At 41.5% G+C, this 21,301-nt stretch overlaps 1 protein-coding gene across 1 annotated transcript in view; it reads left to right on the forward strand.

Moving 5' to 3' along the window:
- LOC108703224 (testis-expressed protein 2) overlaps positions 1–21,301 on the forward strand; it is a 31,597-nt gene that overhangs the window by 3,822 nt on the left and 6,474 nt on the right. Inside the window, exons 2-11 of the mRNA XM_018239301.2 lie at positions 2,073–3,378; positions 8,079–8,279; positions 9,163–9,478; positions 9,904–10,142; positions 11,245–11,391; positions 11,891–11,990; positions 15,294–15,417; positions 16,900–17,040; positions 17,840–18,052; positions 18,207–18,327. Of these exons, the coding sequence (XP_018094790.1) occupies positions 2,092–3,378; positions 8,079–8,279; positions 9,163–9,478; positions 9,904–10,142; positions 11,245–11,391; positions 11,891–11,990; positions 15,294–15,417; positions 16,900–17,040; positions 17,840–18,052; positions 18,207–18,327 (2,889 nt within the window). The 5' untranslated portion in view covers positions 2,073–2,091. The remainder of the gene's footprint in view (positions 1–2,072; positions 3,379–8,078; positions 8,280–9,162; positions 9,479–9,903; positions 10,143–11,244; positions 11,392–11,890; positions 11,991–15,293; positions 15,418–16,899; positions 17,041–17,839; positions 18,053–18,206; positions 18,328–21,301) is intronic.

The following is a 21,301-nucleotide window of genomic DNA, read 5'->3' on the forward strand; positions in this document are numbered from 1 at the left end:
ATAGATAGATAGATAGATAGATAGATAGATACATGATAGATAGATAGATGATAGATGATAGGTAGATAGATAGATAGATAGATAGATAGATAGATAGATAGATAGATAGATAGATAGATAGATAGATAGATAGATAGATACATGATAGATAGATAGATAGATACATACATAGATACATACATAGATACATACATAGATACATAGATACATGATAGATAGATTTATATAAATAGATAGATGATAGATAGATAGATAGATAGATAGATAGATAGATAGATAGATAGATAGATAGATAGTTAGATAGATAGATAGATAGTAGATAGATGATAGATAAATAGATAGATAGATAGATAGATAGATAGATAGATAGATAGATAGATAGACAGATGATAGATAGATAGATAGATAGATAGATAGATAATAGATAGATAGATAGATAGATAGATAGATAGATAGATAGATAGATAGATGATAGATAGATAGATAGATAGATAGATAGATAGATAGATAGATAGATAGATAGATGGAGGATACAGAGAACCCATGGGGATAGAGCTCTGAAGGGATTGAATGAAACTTTTGCTTTAGATATCCATAATCCAATCCTGTGTCTGAGCCTTACTAGACCCTGACGGGCTCTTCTACTCTCTAATGCTGTCATTATAAATTAGGTCATCTATTTATCTTCAGATTCTCTAAAAACCTATATAACATCTCCCCTGACAGAACAGAGCAGTGAGCTTAGAGCAGGGTTAGTTTAGCCTTTGGAGCCGTATATGCCAGGAATGGGTTCATTTTATACAGGTTAGGGGAGAAGATGCATTGTGGGACAATCCACTGATCACTGCTCTGCTGAGTAAATCACTGCCATAGGACATGGTGTTGAGTCATAATGTAGTCTTGGTGCCTTTGAGGGACAGAAAAACATTTTATTATACAAGAAGGATATTTGAAATGATAACTTACAGCATGCGGCATTGAATTTCATTTCTAGAATAAAACACAAGTGGCATTGTCAATTGTGCCCTCAAGCCCTAACTACAATGGCAATTCATACATCTTTTGTAATTCATTCAAAGCAGCCCTTACGATACTAACCGTACCAAGCAACAGCAGGAGAGAAAGTCTTTTTGAGAAGCAGTGTAATATCTTTATAGTTGGACAGATTAACAAAAATAAGTGCATACAGGATCCAGACTGGAGGATCCTGTATGGATGTGAAACATACATAGAGGCAGTTAATAGCTTCAAAGTTTTCTGCAGTCCTAGTAGCACAAAACAACCAATCAGTAGATGGCATTTATTGGTCTACTGTCTAAAAGCAAATCATAGTAATGTGGGTAATATATCTTTAAGTTTACTCCGTCATGGTCTTGTTCCTCCTCATATTCTTCTGAGGTGCATGAAGATCAAGGCACCAGTGAACCTGACTTAAAGGGTCTGCTTGTATTGGGAAAGCTGGGAGTGGGATGGGTCCTGTTCAATTGTATGAGTTCCATTGAGGCATAATACTTTAACACTAAGCTGGGGAGTCTGAATCGTTGTCCTCCAAGTTTACAGTCAAGACCCAGGAGATATTACATTCTACCAAGTAGACTCAGATGCTTCTACAAATAATTTTATTAAATACATTTTCACATTGACTCCAAAATAATCAGAACCAGAACTATAGAATGATATGTTTTAATATTCTTAAGAAATTTGGTTTTGCACTTGAACCAGACTTATCTCAGGAGGCATTGCAGTGAAGTAGAGGAAGACATGGGTTCATCAGATGACAGATAAAAAGCAAGGAGTCATCTGACTTGAAAGGGAGACTATTCGCACCATTCGGGAGACTTTGTTGGAGGCCATCCCTTACTTCCCCCTTTATGTTATAAAGATATGGTACTATAAACATTTCATTTACTGTAACTATGCCATCAGCTATGGCCAAAAGCTGGATCTTGAGCATCTTACCAGTTGATCACAACAGGCCACTGTCTTTAGCTAGCTCTGTAGATGTAGATTAGAGTTTTGCTTTTGCTTTTTCTTCTTTACTTTATTCACAACTGTTTAATTTTATTTTATAGAGAGACCATGCTGTGAAGAATGTCTCACTTGTCCAAGATTAGACCTGCCCTAGCAGGTTCTCCTGGGCCTGGCCCTAAGATTACTAAGATGCCGCAAGGGATAACTATCCAGCTCACGAAAGTACACAGTGAAGACAATTGGGAAGACATGGATGAGAGCGAGCTTATCTTTACTTTGGATCAAGATGACAGTGATGATGTTGAGACGGCACCAAAACCAGACAGAACTGTAAACTCTATGCGTTCACCTTTTACAAGTAATCCAGGAGATGTGGTCAATGAACTTGCACTTGCTGCATATGAGTGTGCTGGGGATGTGTTGTTGTGTAAAGATATTCAAAAGAATAGTTCCCCGCTGTTGCCAAGTTCGCCCACTTCTAAACCAGCTGTCAACTTAGTCAAGTCTCTTTCCAGCGAGATTGATTCCAAGGACCCTTCACCCTACAAGCCACATCCTCTTGTCAACTTAGTCAAGTCCATCTCTACAGAAATATCCAGACTTGAGCCTGAGGTTACCCAGTCAAAGTCAGACTCCAAACTTAATGTACATCTCTGGAGACAAATAACCCAGCCCAAGAGCAAAAATGGGGATTCCAGGACCGCCCCGTCCTCCCCTAGCATGTCACCATCGGAGAGCAAAGGACTCTTTTTCAATGTGCAAGAAGTAGAGGCCAAGCTGGAAGACACCAAGAGGAGGCTTTCTGAAGCCATGCAAGAACCATTGAGCATGCTCAGTAAGATCATTGGAGATGAGGCAAGTCCTAACTCTAAAAGTAAAACTGCCTCCCCTGTTTTGTTCCCACAGGAATCACCAACCACCCAGTCAAGGGATCAAGGGCTACTTGACTTTAAAGAAACCATGCCTGAAGAAGGCAATTGCTTACATGTTGCTGATAGCATGGAGAATCCTGCCAATAAAAACCCATCAGAGGACGATTGCAAGTATAAAATATGCTCCTATGGAGATGTCATCCAAGTTGTAGAATTGGCTTCCGATGATGTAGCTGAAGTCCAAGATCCAGAATCTACACAGAACAGACACAACGTGCCTAATCCTCACAGTGATGTGCCATACAGTGTCCTTATTTGTGTGGCAATCCTGGCTTATAACTTTCTCATCTGGCCTCTCCCAGCTTACATTTCAGGGCTTTTTGTGGGGCTGGCTAGTGGGTTCTTGCTGGGCTTCTTCGTAATTTTATTGCTTGTGCCCAAACCAACATATACTTCGAGACACACATCTTTACTAAAGGAGAACTTAAAAACTCTTATTTCGGCACCTGGAACACAGGAACATGATGTGCTTAGGGTAAGACAAGTTTGTATAATGTAAACGAGGTGCCTATACAAACCCCCAGCCTTATAGAACGAGGCTCAATGATCTTGTGAGGCAGATGGCCATACAAACCCCTCCAATAATTAATCCAGTGTCACTAGGGAGATTATAAAAAAACCAGCCCAAGGTAACCACATCCCTTTTACAAGGAAGATCTGCAAAGATGCCCCAGTAGCTCCCCATCTTTTTTTCTGCTGATTCACTGCACATGCTCTGGGCCGATGTCACTTACTGAGCTTAGGGACCAACTCACAGTATACTGTATATATACAATATAAAAGTCACAGTATACTGTATATATACAATATAAAAGTCAAAATACGAAGGTGATTACTAATTAACTCGGATTTGCATTAAAGAAGAAGGAAATGCTAAAATTAAGCATGCTTTATCAGTTTAAACCTCCAGGGCTAGGGCTTGAGCATGCTCAGTTTGCTCCTCTCCCCCTTCCTCCAAACCCTCCCTGCTATAATCTGAGCCCAGAGCTGTGAGTGAGCAGGGAGAGACACACAGACAGGAAGTGATGTCACACCAAGCTAATATGGCAGCTGCTATCCTAAACAAACAGAGAGAGCTTCTAGAGCTGTTTACTCAGGTATAGCAAAGCATTCTGTAGAATAAATAGTGTTATAGCTTACACTATTTCTGATGAACCCTAAGCTCAGCTTCTCAGCAGCAGCCCAGAGCCCACTGAGCATGTGCAGTGCCACTGACACACAAAAGATTCCTAACAAGATCCAAGATGGGGAGCTTCTGGGGACAACTTTGAAGGCCTGGATCATTACTGTTATAGGGCTGATGAACCTCTGGGTTTGGTTCAATATATTCACTATACACAGCATTTTTATCCATATTCATTTTTAGGCTTTAGTTCTGATTTGAAACGTAATTACTCTACTGGATATGTCAAATAAAGTGCAGGTTTGGGACCTGTTATCCAGAATAAACCCAACAGGCTGGTTTTGCTTCCCATAAGGATTAATTATATCTTAGTTTGGATATAATTAGTAATTAGTACAAGCTACTGTTTTATTATTTCACAGAAAAAGGAAATAATTGTTTAAAATCCAGATTATTTAGTTAAAATGGAGTCTGTGGGAAACAGCTTTTACATAGCTCAGAGCTTTCTGGATAACGGATCCCATGGCTGTATCAAAATTGCCTGGGGTAAACCATTATCTTCCTAATGACATGAGTTGACACCTCTATACTAACTACGTGTGCCGCATACAGGTGCCCTAAAATTTCTCTCTCCCGATGTTCTTCACGGTCCATCAGCTTTACATTAAAGCCAACGTCAGTTCCCTGAATAGTGCACTGCTTAATCTTTATTTTTTTCCACTAAAAATCTGCAGTGTTCTCTAAAGATGAACAGAAAAGGGCCGGAAAGCCTTAATCACGGCTAATAATATCTCCCATTAAACAGACTGGAGTTTAACTGCCTTAGGAAACGATCCAGAGAGCAGTGTGTAGTACTGCAGGGGAAGCGTTTTACCGCATTGTGCTGAAATTCCGTCCCTGCCAATAAATAAATGCTTCAGTATAAAGTGATACTAAGCATGGCTGCACAATTTGCCTTATGCCGTATATCCCTTGTCAGAGCAGCTCAGTCCAAAAATAGGTAATTGCCATTTGGCAATGAGGGATGATAATGTGGGGAAGAGGCAGCACATGATGCTCCATCCAAACCCACTTGTTTCCCCTTTTTAATCTATTTGCAAGATGCTTACAACCACCACTTTCTTTTAATTCATTAGGTAAATAGCTTCCAATCTCTGCTGAAATGTGCAAACCCGATCACTGGAAGAAGCAAAAGTCAGTACAATCCATCAGGGTATCAATAAATGCCCTTCCCTGGCTGATATACACTCAGTAATGCTCTTGCCATCAGATTATTAAATCTTTAAATGTGCTTGAAAACCCTATAACTAGGGTTCCCACCTTTTCTGGAAAAAAATACTGGCCTTCCTATATATTTATATTTTGTCCCTATTAATAATATTGGGATCAACCATCATTTTTACTGGCCAGGCCAGTAAAATACCGGCCAGGTGGTAACCCTATCTATGACAATATTGGGGTGGGGTCCAAATGCAAAAAACTAGATAAATTTTAAGTTTTTCTTTCTATAAAATCTGAATTTTTAGTAGAAAAAAACCCTCAAATTTTTCAAGATTTATTATACCCCAAAGAATGGAAAAAGCCTGAATCCGTAAACCCTCCATCGAAGACCTGCCGAGGTTGTATATAAGTTAATGGGAGAGGTCCCTATCCTATTTGAAAGTTTATGTGGTCTGCGCAGGAATTAGCCCAAAAATCTGACTATTTCTGGCTTTTCAGGCTAAAAATCTGAATAATTTGGGCTTTTCGGGAAAAAAAAGCAAGAAAAAAACATGCATTTGGCAAAAAACACAGATGTTTGCTTGTTTCTTTTTCGTTTGTCCCGATCCGATTTTTTAATAACAAATAAGGTCCACTCGATTAAATTAGACAGATAAATTCGGACTTTGATAAATAAGGCCCTAAGTGTAGTTTTTTTTAAGAAAAATTGTTTTGGGTTACTTTAGAAGTAGTTTAGGGATGCACAGGGGAGAGTATTTCCTGTGCTCCATTTCCTGTGCTCCATTTCCTGTGCTCCTAGTGAGTAAAGCCACTTCCCGTCTGGAATAGAACAATAATCATTAAAGGCAATTTAAACCATTAAAACAAATAAATTGTAAAATTGCTCAGAGTGATGGGCGAATTTATTCGCCAGGCGTGAATTTGCAGTGAATTCCCGCGATTCGCCACGGGGAATAAATTCGTGAAAATTCGCTGGAGTAAAAAAAATAATTGACGCCGTCGTCCGTTTTTTTGGACGCCAGCGCATTTTCGCCAGCAAAAGACGGACGCCTGAAAAAACAGGCGCCGACGTCAAAAATGAGATGCCGGCGCCGTTTCGCAAATTTTTCACCATTTCGCAGGAAGTTCGCAAATTTTTCAGCGAACGCCACAAATTCGTTTATCACTGCTCAGAATGTTTTTCTTCTGCAAATTTTTACTTTAAAGTTTTCAAGATACTGGCTACTGTTTTACACTTGAATTTGAAACAATTGCACCACTTGCTGTTAATTTCGGTCAACTGTAGCCGGTCGGCCAACATGAACAGCAGGTGGCGCTATTTTGGGTTCATTGTATGAGCCGTGTAAAAACTGCTAATATCTTCAAAACTGTTTTTATTTTTTAATGCATGTAAGTTGCAAATGTGCTAGAAGAACAGTCTGAGAAATCTTAGATTCATTTATTTTAAGGGTTGTACATTTTCTTTAATGTCGGTTACATTGTGTGAGAGAAAAATGGGATGATTATATAATCGCATAAAAATGGGCGTTATGTTATAAAAGTCAAGTAAACCACAGCAACCAATCAGCAGGTGGTAATTGCTGGTAAGCTGATTGAAACCAAGTCGTTTGATTGGCTGTTATGGGTTACTAGACCTAGAATAACTGCATGTTTCATTACATAAACCTGTTAACATCAGTTGCACATCCATGATAAATAAATCACCAGCTTCTGAATCAGATGAGTGAATGTTGGTATCCCATAACCTCCTAGTTTCTATATATAACACGCAGAGGAGATCTGAATAATCCTGAGCATCTTTGGTAGAAAAGTGACGGCGCATCTGTCAAAGAGACCGACAAAATCAGTTAAAATATGTTTAGCCTTGAGCCTATATAACTGGTGGCTTAACGTTATTAAAGGGCCACAATTAAACTAAAAATCTTTGGACAAGTACAGGTAAACACTTAAAAGAGAACTAAACCCTTCAAACTAACATGGCTAAATCTGCCATATTTTATATAGTGAACTTATTGCACGAGGCTAAAGTTTGAGCTTGTCAATAGCAGCAATGATCCAGGACTTCAAACTTGTCACAGGGGGTCACCATCTTGGAAAGTGTCTGTGACACTCACATGCTCAGTGGGCAGGGCCGGAACTAGGGGTAGGCAGAGTAGGCAGCTGCCTAGGGCGCCATCACTGTGGGGCGCACTTTTAAGTGGATTTTTTTTATTATTATTTTGGTTTTTTTTTTTGTTTTGCTTATTCCTGGGTGCGGGAGGAATACATCCATCTGATACCGTGGATGGTGGCGTTTAGGGGGCAGGTTATGACATTTCAGGGGGGGGGGATTATGCTGTTTCCGGGAAAGGACTGCAGCCCTTGGATTAGTTGAGTAGGGGAGTGGGGTGGATCTGAGGCGGGCCAGGGGCGAAACAATAGGGATTATAAATTTACTGGCTAATACATTGACGGTAAATTTGTAATACCGGCTAGGCCAGTGAAATACCGGCCAGGTGGCAACCTTACTTGTGAGCCACTGGTTGGGGATCACTGTAGTAAGGGATGCACACAGTTGGAGGCCTACAGGAAGTGAAAAGTAGTCAGTTGCAGAGTGGTGGTGTTTAGGTTAGGAAAAGGCAAACTAAGCCAATAACAACTTCATGGAAGCTATGGAAGATGAATGGAAACTTCCAAAATAAAGTTATGGTGGCCCCCTTACTGTCAGATGTTAGTTATATGGGTCATGGATTCCCTAACGCAAGCTGTGACCCTCCAAATAGTGTAAAACCTCCATCTGGGTTCCTGGGCAGATGTATCCCTTCATATATCCATCTACCATTGATTTCCAGGGCTGGATGAACGAGATGTCTTCCTATGATCCAGAGACCTATCACCCAGCATTTACCAACTCTGTGTTTGTGACCTTGGAAGGGACAACCCTGAAACGCTCCTACCCAAAATGCAACCTGCCCCGAAGGTCCATCTTTGGCGAGGAGATACCAGAAATTGTGTTCATCAACCATCAATTCAATGACCTGACCAATGCTCAGGTAACACAGATTCATAACTATGTGGGAATAACCATATTATTACCGGTATTTTGTTTTTGAATTCCAAACAAGCATGACTAGATAGATATGGAAATATATAGCTGCCATATCTTTGACCCCAGGAGGAGCTCAGGTATGTGACTGAGGAGCTGAGTTGGGGAATGTAAACTGTAAGTCTTGTCATTTGTGTCACATGACTTACCCACACTTGTGTATTATGACAAATAAAGTGCCCCCTGTTGTGAAAAAAGACAAATTTAGAGTCCCCTGACCTGGAAAATCTATATAACTCAGCCTGCTGCCTTGTGCCTTTATATGGTCAAATAACCCCTCAGTGACTTCTAATATCCTTATCATTTACAGTAGGGGGTACATTATCCCTTATAATACATGAATAATACTCAGAGTTCCCTGTATAACTCAGCCTGCTGCCTTGTGCCTTTATATGGTCAAATAACCCCTCAGTGACTTCTAATATCCTTATCATTTACAGTAGGGGGTACATTATCCCTTATAATACATGAGTAATACTCAGAGTTCCCTGTATAACTCAGCCTGCAGCCTTGTGCCTTTATATGGTCACAGAACAACCCCTCAGTGACTTCTAATATCCTTATCATTTACAGTAGGGGGTACATTATCCCTTATAATACATGAGTGATACTCAGAGTTCCCTGTATAACTCAGTCTGCAGCCTTGTGCCTTTATATGGTCACAGAACAACCCCTCAGTGACTTCTAATATCCTTATCATTTACAGTAGGGGGTACATTATCCCTTATAATACATGAGCAATACTCAGAGTTCCTTCAGTGACTTCTAATATCCTTATGTATTTATAATAGGGGTACATTATTCCTATAATAATACCATTCCTGCTGCAGGTATTTCTGTACCCACATGGTCTGGCCAGGAAGCGACTGTGGAATAAAAAGTATCCAATCTGCATCCAGCTGTGTGACACAGAAGAGCTGAGCCCCACAAACATACAGCCAGGTGAGACAGAAGCAACGACTAATGGAGAAGCCCTGAAACTGAAAGCAGAGGACACAGCAAAGCAGCTGGAACATCCAACACCAGGAACCTTGTATTTATTTGGGAGAACGGGAAGGGAGAAGGAAGAGTGGTACCAACAGCTGGCGAAAGCTTCCCTGGGGTTAGCAAACACAAAGGAAAGTGCAAGTAAATGTGATAAAATAGGTAAGTGAGCCTCTCTTGTTCTTGGACATTGGGGGGTGCTGGGCAGACTACTATCCAATCATGGATTTAGAAAACAGTACATGCATTTTGTAGGTACAATAGTGATATATGTTGAAAAATAAGGAGTTATTTATGATTAGGGGCACAAATGTGCAGGTTGCACTCAACACCTTGCACCATAATCCTGGAGCATAGTAAGTATGGAGCACATATTGTCCCACAGTGATCTAAATAACATTCAAGCCAAGCATTGTGGACCTGCATGTGTCTCCCCACCCCCATGCAGCACTAGAGTATGTAGAGTGAGGAACAACTCATTAGTTGCTTTTTCATGAGCCACCAGCTTTGTAGCTGTAGCCAATTTTGCAAGGTGAGGAAGCACTTGTCTACACCTAGTCATGTTTTTTCTTCTTTACTTCATGTAGGACTGGCCCCAAACACTACATCAAGCCCATGCAGCTTGGCTGGGACCAGTAACAACAGTGGAGGGAGCTCTGAAGACATCCCCTGTCTGGCCAGGCCTAAAGAACTAACTGGGAACACCAAGCAGAAAATCCTTCTGGATTACACAGCCTACATGTCACAGCTAATGCCTCCTGAGCAGGCCAGTCCCCTACTGAGCCCTTGTCAGAGTGCAGCAAACAGCCCCACACTGAGGAAACCGGTAATGGACTCTCTTATTCTATCTCATATTGCACCGAGATCATTCTATCACATATTGCACTGATAACCATTCTATCTCATATTGCACTGACACCATTCTATCTCATATTGCACTGAGACCATTTTATCTCATATTGCATTGAGATCATTATAGTATCTCATATTGCACTGAGACCATTCTATCTCATATTGCACTGAGAACCATTCTATCTCATTTGTACTGAGATCATTCTATCACATATTGCACTGAGACCATTATATTTCATATTGCACTGAGAACCATTCTATCTCATATTGTACTGAGATCATTCTATCACATATTGCACTGAGACCATTATATTTCATATTGCACTGAGAACCATTCTATCTCATATTGTACTGAGATCATTCTATCACATATTGCACTGAGACCATTCTATCTCATATTGCACTGAGACCATTCTATCTCATATTGAACTGAGACAATTTATCAGTAAGGGCCCTCAAACACCCTACTATATGGCCCTAAACTGACAAACAGCAACCATCTCTAGAAACATAAATATTGGGGTATTTCCATGATACAGCCTGATGGTGGTTTAGGTTATTAATAGAAGACTTTTCATTGGAGAATAATTATATATAAATATAGAGGTGCTGGTCTTTTTTAAGGAGGCTAAACCTTCCCAATTCTGCATTATATTCTACCTATGTGTAATGGAAGAGCTTACAAACTCCTTCCAAGATGGCCCCAGTTAAGAATAACACTTAAGGCCCCAGTAATGTAAGAGTACTTGTGCAGTAAGGGTATGTATCCACAAGTGTTTGACTCAGGTTGATGTAGAGAAACTTGGGAAGCAATGGAACAGAATTACCCTTGAGTTGTACCTGAACAAGTAAAGTTTTTCTCTCAATGTTAATTGCTTCCCACCTAGAGCTTGAGAACAATATGTTCCTCCGTGCATGACTGTCAGTAGGTACAGGATAATTATGTACAATGACTCACTCTATTCTCATCAGTGGAGCTGTCACAACACTGCCTTCTGCAAAACAAGCTGCCAACCACACATGTTTTACTGTTTCTCACCTACTGCAATAATGTTATGTTTGCTCTTATAAACCAGCACCTGGTAGAACCTTCCCTCTCCAACAACCCCGACGTGTGCTGGATAAACGCATTCATTGGAAGGATCTTGTGGGACTTCCTGAGGGACAAATACTGGGAGGATTTGGTGGCCAACAAGATTCAGAAGAAACTGACGAAAATCAAGGTGAGAAGCAAATGAGAATGGAAACAGAGGGGGCAAAGTCAGGGTTTTCGCCTCTTGACAGACCACCTGCACATATGATATCTACATTAGCAATCGGCACAAATGAAGAATGGAGAAAGTATAGTTTAGGACATAGTCCCTCTTCCTTTTTAGCACCCATTGCCGTCCCACCATTTCCCGTGTGCCCCATTCACTACTGGTTTAAACAATCCTTTTATTTTTCATACCCGAGCAAACATAGTTAAAAATGGGTCGTCCAGCCAGTTGGATAACTTCAGCTGTGTTCATTTCCTATGATTTAGCGATCACTTTTAGTACTAACAATGTATATTTCTCCATTTCACCCATGAGAGGAGGCCCATCAGTCTTGCTAAAGCAGAATGAGTGAACGCTTCAAGTGACCCACCTGTGCTCCTGACACACAAACTGCAAACTGTTTGGGATATGAAACCTCTTGGGGTTGGCCTTATTTGCTGATTAATCTTCTATTCTTCTTTAGCTGCCCCACTTTATGAAGGAGCTGACCCTTACAGACTTGGATATGGGCACCTCGCTGCCCCAGATTAACTCCATCTCAAACCCTACCATGAATGAGAGAGGTAAGCTCCAATATTCTCACTTTCTGCTGCCCTTTGGCCTCCTATCCTAGCCAGTTATTCTCAGACCCCATTCTTTATTCTCTTTCATTTAATAAGTATCTTCTTGGGCTAAAACATTACATCTGCCCATATGCTCGGGTCCAAATGAGCCAATTCTGAAATATTGGCAGATTCACCAACCTCTACCAAATCATTTATCCAAAACATCTGGTTTTCAGGTCATTGGTCATATCCCTAGAATATGCATTTTTATTTTGACTATGAGGGATCTTAGTAGTTAATTAATTTATTCAGATTTCTAAAATGAAGCGTTTGAAATGTGCAAGAGGCCATGTAGTATGGATATAATATAAACAATTGAATAAGAAGCCCTGTAATATGTATAAAATAATTGTGCGGGTATTTAAGGGATACAACAGCACACTTCCTCTGATGAAGCGCCCAACCGCGCGAAACGCGCCAGGAGAGAGTGACTGGCATGAGGTATGCAGATGGGGGAGACACTGCCTTGTGGTGTGATATGGGGAAGGTTTATCATGTGAATTTTTCAATGATTATATATGTTATTGGTGATTTTGTGCAAATAAATGTTTGAAGTGTGGTATTGGACCCATGCACAGTGGTCACTACTAGATAGCATATACCCCAATGGTTAATAGATTTCACAATTTCTCCAAAACATCTGTTTTTCAGGGATAGGCTGGTATTTCATTCTTGCTCCGACATGGCAAGCGTAATGACATAATCCGTGATTACTTGCCGAGGCAATATTCCATTCTATAAAGAGAATCATCAGATTAATAACAATCTTTACTTGCTAATCCCTAATCCTGACCCTCGTTTCCCTGACTATGACATTACAGAGCCCAGAATAGCATGATGGTCCGACCACTGATTCGCAATTGGTGGCATCTCATCATTAGAAAGAAGGGTTTCTTGTATATATAGTGAATAAAGTACCCCCTTTTGTTAAATATAGGGATAGTATAAATTACCGAGGAGTTTCATGACCATATAAAAACACGAGGCCGAAGGCCGAGTGTTTTTATACAGGTCATGGAACTCCGAGGTAACTTCTAATATCCTCATATTTTACAATTGGGGGTACTTTATTTATTATAATATGCAAATTTCAATGAGTCATGTGACAGAAATGACATCAGAACTCACCGTTTATAACTGATGACATCAGAACTCACCGTTTATAAGGATATAATTTACAGGATATTCATGGCTTTTGTGTATTATATATATATATACTGTATAAGGGTATCCCTGAAGGTATAACAATTTTTTAGAAAAACTTGTATAATGTTTCAATTATGTCCAAAATCATTCAACAAACTAAATAAGAAAAAAGAATGCTTGAAGGGGTTGAGATTTTTCTCCTCCCTGCAATTGCTAGCTTGGCTGACAAGTACGGCCTTCTGCCAATCCGCTGGCACTTCTTTTGTCCTAATAATATAGACTTTGTTTCCCCTTCCCTATAATTTGCATCTGGCTGCAGAATCTTCACTCGCTCTGCTCCCTGTCCTAACACAGCAGCGTTTCACAGATGGCTGATCTCACACATTCTAAACTTTCTTCTCTCACTGCTCGGTGGCTGATCATTGCGGCACACACAAGGAAATAAGTGACAAGTAGTGACAAACCAGCGAATGCAAGAGCTCAGTAATTGGGAGGTGAAAATACAATGTGAAATCTGCATCGCTTTTCAGAAAGAACAGGAAATGCGAATACAGGGGAGGATACCCAATATGTGCCAAGTATAGGGTGCTTTATTGTCACGTTAAGCTATGTTAAAGGAGAAATAACCCCTTACAAATAAGTCTTCCTAGAATGGAGCAGCACCTATACCTACTTGAGCACCTTAGCATTGTTATTTAACCCAAACGACTTCCAGCGATTGGTGACTTTCCTTGTGATTGGCAGCCTTACATAACCATGTCATAGCTTAGTCCTGATTGACCCTGATGACCAAAAAAAAGTTCAAAAATATAAAATAATAATAAAAAAAAAGAATGAAAGTTTAATACCAGTAACATGGGGTTCTTTTGATGGGACTGTAGGGTGTGTGTGTCCACCCCATTCAGTGACATTACAATGTAGAGATCTACATGTATCTTGATTGGCAGCCCCATGACCAACCCAGATCTACTTAAGCTCCCCATAGACGCGACGATTCTTCTTGCCGAAAGACAGATTTTAGAGAAGTCCGACCAATCCTTCGAATTATCGTGCGGTTAGTGGGATTCGAACGATCGTACATCTTACGATTTTTCGCCCACATCTGTCAGGAAATTGATCGGCCAGGTTAAAAAATCTTTGTCGGTCCCAGTGCAATCTATCTATGTTTGCAGGGCCAAGCAGGCAGCTCCCCTTTGTTTTCCTGGCAAATTGGTCTTTTTAGTTGGTCAATTTGTACGATCGTTCCGAGAAAATCATGGTCTCATGATGAGGATCAGATCTTTTAAAAATCTCAACATCTATGGCTAGCTTGACCTGTAACCTGGACCGGCCAAACCCCGGTGGGCCCCAATTAGATCTGCTACTTTACCTGCTGGGGTTTTTCATGGAACCACAATGTAGTGTGACATGTAGTGCTGGAACATGGGGCAAAGGATCAACCATATAGACAATGGATTTCTTTATAACCGGGTACCCAAGCATGTTGCCAATGGCCCATCAGAAGGTACATCCCTGACCATTTCTTGATGTCACTGGGAGTGAACTTGTCATCACAGAACATCAATATTTTCCTATTCAAACATCAGAGTAATTAACTGCTAGGGTACTAGTACATCTAACTAGTGTTGCCTCAGTAAGAACGGTACTTGATACCAATAGCAATAACAGACATAGGGATGCCATTGCTATACCAAGAGGGCAAACCTTCTAACTGACCATTCAGTCCACTTGGCCTGTGTACTAAGAGACTGTAATGCTATTGTACCTGGGATGTATAATTTTCTCTCAATCACTGTGTGCACTACCCACGGTGCAGCAGATTTCCTAGTATACCAGTTATACCTACCCCCATGCACAGGTTGTATTGCTCTTATGGGCATTACTGTCAACAACCAAAGTATGACAAAACAATATCAGGGCTCATTTATCAACACCGGGCAAATTTGCCCATTGGTATTCACCCATAGCAACCAATCAGTGATTTATTTTCAGTCAGTTGTTACTGCCCCAGGCTAATTTGCCCAGTGTTGATAAATAAGCCCCATATAGTAAATTCATGGGGTGGTTTCCCCATTTTGTAAACAAGACTCTGTTCCTCTAACCATCTCCTTACAGGACTTTGGATGGACCTGGATGTTTCCTACAGTGGATTCCTGCAGGTGACATTAGAGACAAAGATGAATTTATCCAGGCTGGGTAAGGAAGAGGAGAGCGGGCAGATGGACATCAGGAGAGACAGGTAAAACCATGTCACCTTAATGGTGGGACCAAGCCTCTAAACTCTATTAGGTTTTCTCCAGGCAGCAGTGGAGATACGTAGTACCTGATAAGTTGATAAGTATCTTGTGATGCTGAGAATCTAGAACCCTTAGCCCATATATTCTCTACCTCAGCCAGATCATGGTGACCACACTGGACCTGGAATTTTCCTCCTTCAAGACTAAAAGACTCAGATCCTATAGGACTGTATGGAATTTGATACATTTGATAACAAGGTCACTTTCCCATTTCCATTGTTCCTTTCTGCTGTTGAGCAATTAATAAAACCTACCCATGCATTTTCAGTTCATTTTCTGCATAACAGCATAACTAAGCAGAAAACTGAAAACAAGTTTTAATTTCCTGGAATTAATAGGACGCTGCTTGTTGGCTTAATTAGACCTTCTGCTCTGTCGCTTTATTAATTAGGACATGCTAGAGGCACAGATGTGCTGGAGATTGTAGCTCTGTTAACTATTGCCAGGGTCTGTCTGAGCACGGAGATTAGTATTTCAGTGTATTGTGCTATTTATACAAACTGCCGAATGGCTCTTACATACTCAGGGGAATGCACTGAAACACAATTCTGTGATGGTGATGCTTTCAGCAGAGAACACAAATAGGAACCTAAAATAATTTATGCCACAAAAACAGTGTAAAAAGTGGTGTCAGATAAAGACTTATGGTTGTAAATGACCCCGTTTAGTATGGTCCTCTATGGGCACCTGTTTCTGGATGTTAGCCAACATGGAGGACAACAGCTGGGATCTATTACCTTATGTGCCACATTCTTGGCATGACACTTATGGCACTATAATTGGCAGAATATTTTCAGAGAGGCGCCAGAGCTGACTTGGTGGTGACGGAGAGAAAATGCCCTAAACTGGGCGTCAGTAGTTACAATACAACTTCCAGCTCTCCAGCTTTTTTATACTACATCTTGTACAGGTCCCCAGCAGCCTTTAACATTCAGCCATGCTGAATGGGGCAGTAGTAGAGGTAAGTAAGGATGGAGCAGACCTGGGGGTACAGACGAGACAGGGGCACTGTCAAAGCAGGGACATGGACAACAGGGAAAGAGATGAGACTCTCCGCTGAAGGGATGGGGTTTGGGCAGACCTTGGACGGATCACGGGCATAGTTGGGTGTATCAAGGTATTGCCCCTCACATTCCTCATGGCAACACTGGGCGCTAGGATTAACACTTATTCAAGTAAAGCAAGAATTCTGACAAAATTCATAACAATATATTGTTCATTGTTTTGCCATAAGAAACCACAAAACAGCAGAGGAGCACCCAGATGACTGGAGGGGTCTAACAATGTATGGGATCCCAGTGAGCAAGTTTAATGTGAATAAGATGAATACAAAAATCCTCCTCAAGTTTTTGGATGTCATAAAAAAATTTTGCATTGGGCTAGTAACTTTTAGTAACATATGGTTTTGGAAAATGTATCCTCAGGGTCCTTACACCAAGAGCAAGAATATTTGTTGACAGCGATGAAGAATCCTCAAGCGCTGGTTCTTCAGAAGATGAGGAGATTCCCATCACAGAAATGCCGGGAGCTGTGGGTGACAGGTTGAACCCAACAAACTCGGAAGGGTAATATGGCAGATTTGGAAGCTCTGTTCCAGGACAATAAAATGCTAGTGCTACAAACATAGGACATTTGCCCTTGGTCTCTAGAATCAAAGAGTCCAATGGGTGGGAAAATGTAGAGCAGCATCTACAGTAGCTGTGGCTTTGCTGGTCTCATTATTGGGGAGTTCAAGCTTTTAGCATCTTAAGGGTAGTGGCTGACGGGGAGATTAGTCACCCAGCGTCAAATCTCTCCTACTTTGGGTGACTTATCTCCCCAAATGCCTTCCCGCCAGCAAGAATACGAATCGCCAGTAGGATGCTATACATTTGGGGGTGACTTCGGAAATTCTAAGTGATTCATATGCCATCCCACTGGCGATTTGTATTCTTTCATGCAAGAAGGCATTTCAGGGAGATTAGTCATCCGAAGAAGAGAAGATTTGTCACTGGGTGACTAATCTCCCCGAATCTTGACGTGTGCCACCTTGTGAAGCAACTTCAGGCGACTTCGGAAATCCATTGCCATTCTGGAAACATTTGGGAATGGAGGAACATCCTTCGGTCAATAACTGAAGATGTTTTAGTTACAAGGTGACAATTTGCTTAGAACCCACATGTTTAGGAGGCCCATGATCTGTTCTGTCTAATTTTTCTTTGTAGTTTCCCATGCAGAGGTAGGTTATGAGATTCTGCTTGCTCATTTTTCACCCAGACCCACTAACCTGCATGCTGACCCAAGCACTACCTGACACAGCCCAAACAAACGCAATAATAATAATAAAACCCTAATATTTACCCCATGGCTTTCCTTTGTCTGCAGATTTACTGGTGGCAACAGTACAGGACGCAGGATACTCCGATTTGTCGATAAAATTACCAAATCCCGCTACTTCCAGAAAGCCACAGAGAATGAGTACATCAAGAGGAAGATTGAAGAGGTGTCCAACACTCCACTCTTGCTGACGGTGGAACTACAGGAGTTGGAGGGGACTCTGGGGGTGAATATCCCCCCACCACCCACAGACAGGATATGGTAAGAAATGTGCTTTAAGGAGAGGAGAGCTTAAAAAATGGCTTCAGGTGTTTGACAAACTAACTCAAGTTATTTTGACTAATGTAAATATTGACGGTTGAAAGGGACAAAGATTGTAGATTGTAGAGATTCATTGCAGATGGTGATTTTTCAGGTACAGTTTTCGAATGCCACCACGCCTTGAGATGAGAGTGCGCCCCAAACTTGGGGAGAGAGAGGTGACTTTTATCCATGTGACAGAGTGGATAGAGAAGAAGCTTCGAGATGAGTTTCAGGTATTGGGCAGCAACATTCATTCATACCCCTTTGCATGCAAAAATTCCTGCAGGTACCAGGCAAGCATTAGAATACTTTTTTCAGATTACATATATCAAACGGCAACCAACAATAGCTTCCTTCTCAAAGATGGTAGAGATATTTAGGCAGTGCCATAATCACTAACGGCACTAACATCTAATTTCAACATTTGTGCCAGTTTGAGGCAGCTTACTGGGACCATTGTGCATGCTTGGTGAGCCATTGCACACCCTTGTGTCGTCAATGCTACAATGTGACATCATCCACTGTGTGCTTGGCTGCTTGAAAGTCAGGTTGCTCCACCAAAGCAAAAACAGACAAACGACAAACTGCCCCCAACATTAGACAAATAGTTGCTTCCTGAATTTGATGAAGTTACCCATGGTGACCTGTAGCTACATTTTATTTCCATCAAAGAGAACTCTACACAGTTACAGACAATGGACTGCACCAGATGCAACATCCGAACATCCATCTGTGCATCTTCTTGAAGGAGTTAGCTAGCTCATTATAACAAGATTTTTAGATTTAGATGTTTTTAGATTGACCTATACTAGATATTATAACAAGAATAAAATTATACTGTAATCGCTTACTGCACTGGTGGTCCAGCGGTGCAGCGGGGAAGCCCGCCACGCCGCTCCTCTTCAATACGTGCTGGTGACTAGGGCGCACCTCTTTATTTAAAGGTGCATGCAATGGCGCGAAAATAAATGTATTTAAAGAAACTGCCCGTTATAGGTTCCATTTTAGTGAGTTCCTGGGTGATATTTGTGCCTGATCTGTGATTTCTGATTCCTGTTGTGACCCCTGCCTGTTTCTTTTTTTTGTAACTTATAGTTTTATTGAAATTTTCCATCAGAATACAAAAAAAAAGGCATTCAAAGAAAAAAACAAAAAGAAGAAAAGAAAATGAGTGGGTTCAGCAGTATACAAAAAAAAATAGACGAAAAGACATATGAGATACATACATACATAAGTATATATAAGCGTACCAGTCGGTGTTGACACATGAAGTATAAAAGGGTAGCCAACATGACGGGTAGATGAACCAAATCGAAGAAGCAGACCAGTTAAGAAAATGTACATGTACAAAACAGGGCTGGGGCTATAGACCAGAACTCCCTCGCCTGGTTTGGTTTTCAGTAATGAATAATTGACCCTACAACTAATTTACATTCCGCAAGTCCCAAAGAGACCATATTTCCAGGAATGAAGTCATGGTGTTCCGGATGTAAGCAATCCTAGATTCTAAAGTCCTATTTGAGTCCACTCTAGTAAGCACTTCAGCCAGAGTAGGTGGGTGAAACATCTTCCATTTCACTGCAATTGCCTGGCGAGCTGCCGTCAGTATATGGTTAACTAATTTCTGAACGTTCCGTCATATGTTAGGGAGCGATTTCCCAAGTATAAAAGTAGAAACGTCCTTCGTAACTGGCTGGCCTAACACCATGCTCAATAGCTTCATCACCTCTTCCCAAAAATGCTGTAAAATAGGACAAGACCAGAAAATAAGTTGGAGCGAGCCTACTTCCCCACACCCTCTCCAGCAAACATCCGGATGATCAAGGAAAAATTTGTTTAGTTGTTGCGGGGTATGGTACCAGAACATCAATATCTTATAGATATTCTCTCTTTGCTTAACACATGTTACCATACTTTTAGCATTTTGCCAGATAGCGAACCATTCCGCTTCAGTCAGTGGCTGAGGTAATATATTGTCCCATTTCAGCATATAAGAGTGGCGAGTCGGGCTCGTCTGTAGCATTTTATATATCCTAGATATCAAACCCTTTTGGGGGAGGCCGGCCCTAGCCACTTTCTCAAATTCGGTCAGAATGGAATGCTGTGCACTGGTACTATACGAGGCAACAAAATGTCGGACCTGGAAATATTCAAATAGATGCAAGCGAATGTGGGGAGCTCTCCTAGTGAGATCAGCCAAGGCTAGAATCAGTTTAGTTTTTGAGTCCAGTAAATCATTGACAGTATGCATACGAGTTTCAGACCATCTAGAACAAAAGTCCACTGAACGGCTGGGTGGAAAAAAGGCATTATTGAGATATATCGTGCCTAGGGGAGAGTTTAAATTTCCATCTGAGCTTTTGGAAATTTGGAAGGGAAATGACAGGCCTAGTCAGCGTTAGTGACCCCTGTGTCACGGCCGGCACCCAATACCAGAACTAGAGCCAAGCACCGTGGTCAGAGCTCTCTTCACCAGTATGTGTGACCACTTTTGGGCTTCGGGAAGGCCCTCCGCCTACTGGGGTGCCACCTGGACTTATGAGTGGGCAAGGCTAGAGTTCTGGCAAGCAATGGGGCACGGCAGGTATTAGAGTCTTTTGGGCCGAGGATCACAGTTACAGGCAAGGATGAGGCAGAGAGGATAGTCAGACAGGCTGGGTCGAGGCAGGCAGATAGCAAGGATCGTCAGGCAGGAAAGGGTCAAAACCGGGTATCAAGCAGAAGGGGTTCAGGCAATAGAGTAGTCGGTTAACAGGCACAGGTCAGGATTCAGATGGAAGCGTCGTCAGGAAACAGGCAGAGGTCAAAAACCGGATTCAAACAGGTTCAGAATATAGCACAAGGCTCAGAAGCACCAGGAAACAATATCCTATCACGGGCAATGCATAAAGTAAAACTGTACCTTTAAATACATTTGAAATTCGCGCCTTTGTATGACGTCAGCGCGCCTGCGCCTTTAAATAATGCGCATGCGCGCCGCGCGCGCACTAGGACCCGGAAGCCGACGGAGAAGGAGCGCGGCGGCGTGGCGGCCGTCCACGCCGCCGCGACTCAGGTAATTTTCTTACATTACCCCCCTCTCTAGGGGGGGCCACTGGACCCCCAGGCTTCCCAGGAAACTTAATGTGAAATTGCCTCCTGAGGCGGTCAGCCTTGATGTCATCAACTGAGACCCAGGAGTTCTCCTCAGGACCGAATCCCTTCCAT

The sequence above is a fragment of the Xenopus laevis genome, chromosome 9_10S (genome assembly GCF_017654675.1).
Source record: "Xenopus laevis strain J_2021 chromosome 9_10S, Xenopus_laevis_v10.1, whole genome shotgun sequence".
Classification (NCBI taxonomy): Eukaryota; Metazoa; Chordata; class Amphibia; order Anura; family Pipidae; genus Xenopus; species Xenopus laevis.